Raw genomic sequence first — 6,841 nt, 5'->3', positions numbered from 1 at the left:
TTTGGCAAAACCATTTTGGATTTTTTTTTTTGCTACAGTATAATAAGACCTAAGTTTGCTGCCCAAACTTTTTATTAAAATTTAAATTGAATACAAATAATTCATTAAAATCTTTGTTTGGGTGGAACTTTTTTTTTTTTTTTTGCTTAGATGTTTGGGTGGAACTTTAAATGAATATTAGCGCTACTTCTTTTCAAAGAAAAATGACACGACACTAATTAAAAGATGAGTAGAAAAATGAAATAATTCCTCAAAGTCTTTGATGAAAGAACTAAACCATACAGTATTGCAATCTTGTTTCCAAGTAATTAATGAATTAATAAAAAGCTGACGCCGCCATAATATTCACAAACAAGCTGTATCTTTACAACAAAAACTAGCAATTCTGCAGCTGAGTTTGCTACAGATTAACAAGCTGTAGACCTGCACACAAATTTCTGTTGTTGCTGGCTTTGGCATTGTACATGGCATGCTCTGGCTTTATCTCTAAGCTCCTGGAAGGCCCTCATAGTTTCAACATCAAAACCACCTGCAAACTGGAAAATAGAACAAGCAGGTTACTCATCAGCACCTAAAAAAACAGATCAAAATACTTGACCATAAAAGTTTGAAGTTTTGGAGTTTGGATTTTTACCTGGTGTACTCTGAATGCAAATCTAACACCTTGTACTATCAGCTCTTCTTCTTCGGGACTACCGCCAACTGTTTCAAGCTCTGCAGATACTCTCTTCATATACTTCATGGCCAATTTCACAGAAGCCAGCTTGATCTGTAGCATTGGGGGTTTAAATTCATAGCCCAACTTGGACAATAAAAAGAAAAAAAGTTGTGGAGGTAAAGTAAGTAGTAAAGGTAAACATTTATGTGGCAACTGGCATAACCCCCCGACTCATAAAACTATTGCAAGTAACAATAATGAGAACTAGTAACAATAGGTCAATATCCATATAGCTTAAATATCCAATTAAAAAGGAAGGGAGAACCTACTTTCCATTTTTTAATTAATTTAATTTATCAGTTGGATTGAGGAAGCTCCAGGTCTTTCTTCACATTATTAAAGAATTTATTGCATCTTCCCATATATATTAAACAATTTGGCAATGTCTGAAAAGGTCAACATGGAGAATCTGATTCTCTTCTTTACTCATAAATCCCCCATTTAAGAAAATAAAAAAGGAAGTAGACAAGCAGATGCACTAAGAAATCTGGGAATTCACATGTGCGCATGCAGGCATGCACATAGAAATTGAGGCAAAAATCTAACCACTCTTTTGTCAGCTAGCAACCACTACACCTAGTTATGCACATGGACATAGTAGACTGTCAAAACCTATCCATTGTCTCCGCAATTTCTAAAGTATGACCCATTAAAGTGGACCATGCAATATTTGTAAGCATTCAATAGGCATATGCGATAATGTGAATTTCTTATTACCAAATAGGCATGTGTTGCTTCTTGCTTTCCAAAATTATTAAGAAAAATGTGGAACTATATTTCTTGCTTCTACATCAATCCTAAGCATATCAAAGCAATGAAGTTACCTGGGCTACAAAACCAGTATCCAGCATCCAATCCGTTGGAATCTGAAAAACTTTATATCTCTTTGTTGCAGATTCCCTAATTCGTGAGAGATTGTACAAACCATGCTCTAGCCTGTAATAGCCATATTTGTGGCAAAATTAGTGAATATAAGATATACTAAAAAATTAAAGCACAACACAATAGAATCTAATATGTATTTTCTTTAATGATATAAATGGTAACGTGCAAAGTGCAAGACTACAGAAATTTGCATACTTTTCGAGCAGAGCCTGCATTTTCTTGAGAGCAGGTCCACAGTGCTGGCGGGCATCGTCACGAAAGGTTGAAGCCTCGGATTCGAGCTTCTTGAGATCACAATACCCAAATGCTGCCTCGCGCAGTGCATCCGCTTTCTGCTCTGGCCAATTGAAGTGTTTCAGCACTGCTCTTTCATCCACCTGAAAAGAATACAAAACATGCATTTAGGCCTCGCTCAGTACAACATTTTTACCCCCTTAAAAAAAATACTAAAAGTTTAGGCCAAAATTAAAGTAACAGATTCTCTGAGATTTGTAAAGAACATAAAAAAACAAAATGTACCAAGTAAGAGAGCTCGTCGTCTAGCCATTTAACAAAAGGCACAACATCCACAATGTTTGCAAATGCAGCATTCTCGATCTCTTTTATCAGAAACCTTATGAAGTCTCCTTGAGTTTCTACATCTGATTTTATCTGTACAACCACGATTCCAATAAAAAACTCAAGTCAAATTCAACAATGTAGGACTACAAAACATAAGTCAGTTAACAAAAATTAAAAGACAGAAACAAGGAACATTGTGACAAATCAATACCAGTAATAAAATTAAGAAAACCACCGTAAAAAATTGAAATTTAATATATAACTTTTTGACTGTCAGGTACGAAATTGCCACTGAACTTGATCAAAATTACACAATCCCCACCCCACCCCCCAATGAAATCTCATATCGAATCCAAACACTGTCTTATCTAGCAAGCAAACAATAAAGACACTAGGACCAGTCACTCACTCACTGACATAAAGTATACTCCAGTCAGTGTCAAAGCCGTAATTACAACCCATAAATAATATAATAACCGGTTACCGGGAACTCTTACCGCGAGCAAGTGAGCAGACCGGTTCTCGATCTCGCCGATCATGTCACGGGCATTGGCGGTTGCCGGTGCCACGTCAGAGGTGGCGGAGTCACGGCGAGACTCTCTCCGCATTAAAGAATGGTAAAACTCAACCACTTCCGGCACTCTCCTCACCTTCGCTGCCCCCATCTTCATCCCCTTCGGCGGCGGAGGTGGTGGCGGCGGTGGAGCAGCCATCTTAGGCAGAGGGGGCGGCGGTGGAGGAAGAGGAATATTTGCTTGCTCCGTCATCAAACCACAAGAACCGTTGGATGAACATGATGATGAGGATGATGATGATGATGTTGAAGAAGGCCTTGGAGGTGGTGGTTTTGGAACCCTAGGAGGGCGAGATCTGAGACTGGACAGAGTTGACTCGGCGAGTTCCTCCGAGTTACACCTTGAGTGCCTCGGTCTCTCGTGTTGATCAGCCTCGTCTTTCTTCGAATCTTGCACTTCAAGTTTCTGGTTGTTATTATTCTCGAAGTTCGAAACGGCGCCGTGTTGCTTTTTCAAGTTCTTGATGAGATTTGATTTCACAGCGACTTCCATTAAGCCTTGAAACCTTTGCGAAGACGAGAGCTCCTCGCTTTCTATTAGAATACTACTACTACGATCCGACGCCGTTTTCTTCAACTCTGAGATTTCAACCTCCATTGCCTTCAACTTTTTCTCGCTTTCTTCTCTTTCGTATTCAATCTTCGTCCTCAACTCCTCCAGTTCCATTCTCAACTTCTGGTTCTCAATCTCCAACGCATCCACTAACTTCGAAGCTCTATCAATCTCTGCGTTCTTGGATGAGATCTCGCTCTCCAGAACAGGAACAATAGCCACCGACTCTTTCAAAAGCTTGTGCCCCAAGAGTTCGGTTTTCAACAGCGACTCTCGCTCGCGCAGATCTTCGACGACGCGAAGCAACTCGGTGACGTCGGGTGGGCGAGGTTGAACCTGAGCGGAGGTGCGTGGAAAGTACACGCCGAAGGAGCGTGAGAACACGGCTTTCGAAGGAGCTTTATTAGTCGGACTCGGATTCGGCGACGGCGATGGAGGCGGCTTCGGTGGCGTTTCTCGTTTCGAACTCGCCGGAGACTTTTGTAGCCCCATTGCCATTCTCACCTTCCCAGCCACCATGGAAAATCACGATTACACGAACCCTCTGTTTTTGTTTTATCTCAGACAGACACAGACAGATATAACCCTAAAAAGATTACAATATATTTCTTAGGTTTTCGGGGCTATGGTATTTCCTACGAGATAGGGTTTCAACTTTGAACCCTACAAAGAAGTCGCTATGCTGTCTGAGAGAGAGAGGGAGAGAGACTGAACTTGAAGTTTGTGTTGTGAGAGAGAGGGGAAAATAATAATATAGTATTTTTATTGTCTTTCGCTTTTTAAGAGAGAGAGAGAGAGAGAAAGAGAACGTTGGGACTTGAGAGAGAAAAAGCAAAGTGCAGCGATATCGAGGAACGGTCTTCTTTCTTCGGATCCACAGTTTGAAACTAAACAAACTAAAAACCTAAAATTTTTAAAAAGTTGGAAATTAATTAATGAAAGTTAAGGAACTGAACCTTTAGCACACTTTGGTATTTTACCAACTCGCAGTATTTCACGCGCTAGGTTTTTGGTATAAGTCGGTTTGGGTTTAGGTGGATCGGACGGTCAAGATTTCGTTTGTAGGGCGATGGAGCACTGGGGCGCGTGGAGGAATGAGGGTTTTACGAGAGTCCGAGATGGAGAGGGAAATTTTAGAAGCTAGAAAGTAGAAAGGTCCCTGCTCTAACGGTCGCCTAGTTATGATTTTCTTTTCAATTCAACAAATTTCTCTCCAATTTATCACGGTTTCTCGTTAGTTTTTTTTTTTTTTTTTGAGACAAAGGTTTCTCGTTAGTTTAAATGGTTGGGGAATAGGTAGTTGCCTTGGAGCATTTGTGTATTTGTTGATTGTTGTACGAAGTCAAATGAAAGTGAATGACACTTTTTTTTCTTTTAAATGTTTTATTTTAAATGAAAGTGAATGACTAGATTAAAGTTAGGTTTGCTAAAACACATAATTACAACGGATTTGATTATTTTTAAAATGATAACTTTATATGTATTTGACTGATTAATATAATTAGGTGATTTAATTTAATTAAAAAACTTAATATATAATAATTAAGACAATGTACCTTCCTTTTGTCTTTTATTTTTAATTTTAATCCACATGCTTTTCGTGGAGATTCATCTATGTTTTGAGGAGAGGGGGAAAGATTACTTGCATCCGCATTGTGCATAATAGTTTGCAAGCAAAATTTTGCCTTAATCTAAAAAATCACCCACATTACTGTAATGATTAACTTATTTACAAATGTGCAAAAATTTATCCAAAATTACAGTAATCATCATATTTTCCACTAACACTATTTTATTATTATTTTTTTTTAGGTATTCAAAAGATAAAAGAAGATAATGAATGGTGGGTGCGGAGTGTGAAGGGAGAGGCAAAATTAAAAGATCAAGAAAATTTTTAGTTTTTTATTTTTTCTTTATGTATTTCAAAGATGAAGAAAGATAGTAGATAATAGTTGTGGTGTGTTAAAAAAGAAAAATAATTAAAACATTAAGGAAAATTGATATTTTAATGAAATTGAGTTTAGAATAAATAATCTGACGTAGAAACTCTCTCAAAAAAAAAAAAAATCGGATATACATGTGCTTTGAAAAGTAATTAGGTAAAATAGAAAAATCTTATGCTAAAATAAATAACATATATGAGTTGATATACAAATGCTCTAAGGCTTAATTTGGTCTTCTTATTAATAATTTCAAGTGGTGCATCAATTATTTAAGGATATAGCTTAAACCCTTTCCTCCTAAACTTCCAAGCACTTTATGGATGGGGAGGTGTCAATTAAGTTACAAGGCTCTTGACTAATGTTATTTTTATAAGATTTATATGGAAACCAATTGATTTGAAATATGGTATTCTTGAACAAATTTAGTTACTTTTGCAACAACTAAAACAAAATCAAACAAAAAATAAATAAATTTATTAACATAAGAAAAATAATTGAATGATATTTGCATTTTTATTTATCCAAACGATATTTGTATTATTAAGTGGGCATAAAATATGCCTATGTATATCAGTTACTGTATCATGCAATTTTCAAATTCATAATATATAGTATGATCAAATCACTATACCCCTCTTATTGTCAATAAAATAGAACAATAAAAATTAAAATTTTTACAAGGAAAATTATTGAAGTATTAAGGGAAACTAATAACAAGTTAGTAATATTTGTGTCAATGTAAATATCATTAACTGTCTTTTGTATGTTGAATTAGTCTCTATCATTTTTTTTACCAAATCCTGCTATCACAATTGCATGACAACCATAAATATCATCATATTTTTCTATGGGTCATGCTAACGAGTGCCCTTTAGGGCATTCGTTAACAATCCATTTTAAGAAAGTTTTGACATCATTTTTATGGAAAATGAAAAAAACTGTCAAAACATTAATTTTTTTTTTTTATTTCCCCATAAAAACTTTTTTTAACTGGATTCTTAACTAGTGCCATAAGGGCACTCATTAGCATTTCTCTTTTTCTATTACACGTTAATCTCCTCTATTAATTTCATCTCCTTATTAAATTTTGGACCAACTTTTATAACTGCTAAGACTGGCTGAGGAGCAACTGCTAATGAAAGATATTTTTTTCATTAAGGGTTGGAATGCTTGTAAATTCGTCAATTGTTATTCATTCTTCTTCATTATGTTGTTGATAAGCCACATCATTTTAAATACAAATCTTATACACCACTTTTGTGTTCCACCAATTACAACTTGTTATATGTTTATTTTTATTTTTTAAAACTTTGATTATTTTATAAGAAAAGTTAAATAAATACATTACAAGTTGTACAAAAGATTTATATTCCATTATTCTGTGTTCAAAAAAATAATCACTTTGTCTTTTGTATTGTATTTCGAGAATAACATTGTAACAAATTTTACAAATTTACAGTATATTTTTTATTTCCCTAGAGTAATTCTAAAGAGGGTTTCAATTATGGCTGTAACAGTAACAGCAAAGCAAATTCTTCATCACCTTAATTTTTGTCATCTCACGTATCCTTCACCGAATCCTTTGGCTATAATCCATCCGCCCTCAT

The 6,841-nt window shown here is 35.6% G+C and overlaps 1 protein-coding gene across 1 annotated transcript; it reads right to left on the bottom strand.

The window, feature by feature from the left end:
* Positions 1-238: 238 nt before the first annotated feature.
* LOC126726167 (protein CHUP1, chloroplastic) lies at positions 239-4,050 on the bottom strand. The gene is made up of 6 exons (XM_050431294.1): positions 2,662-4,050; positions 2,123-2,254; positions 1,799-1,980; positions 1,543-1,654; positions 635-769; positions 239-536 (listed from the first exon to the last, which is right to left on the bottom strand). Exons 1-6 carry the CDS (start codon positions 3,808-3,810, stop codon positions 408-410), a joined length of 1,839 nt encoding a protein of 612 aa, XP_050287251.1. The 5' UTR covers positions 3,811-4,050; the 3' UTR covers positions 239-407.
* Positions 4,051-6,841: the final 2,791 nt, after the last annotated feature.

The sequence above is a fragment of the Quercus robur genome, chromosome 5 (genome assembly GCF_932294415.1).
Source record: "Quercus robur chromosome 5, dhQueRobu3.1, whole genome shotgun sequence".
Classification (NCBI taxonomy): domain Eukaryota; kingdom Viridiplantae; phylum Streptophyta; class Magnoliopsida; order Fagales; family Fagaceae; genus Quercus; species Quercus robur.
This window is presented reverse-complemented; position numbering and strand designations above follow the sequence as displayed.

Bases quoted from the DNA above. Each gene is read 5' to 3' on its own strand.
- LOC126726167 (XM_050431294.1), bottom strand. From the start codon at position 3,810: ATGGTGGCTGGGAAGGTGAGAATGGCAATGGGGCTACAAAAGTCTCCG. The intron at 1,655-1,798 runs GTATGCAAATTT...TGGCTATTACAG, and splicing joins ATGCAGGCTCTGCTCGAAAA to GCTAGAGCATGGTTTGTACA. The intron at 537-634 runs GTAAAAATCCAA...TCTATTTTCCAG, and splicing joins TTGCATTCAGAGTACACCAG to TTTGCAGGTGGTTTTGATGT.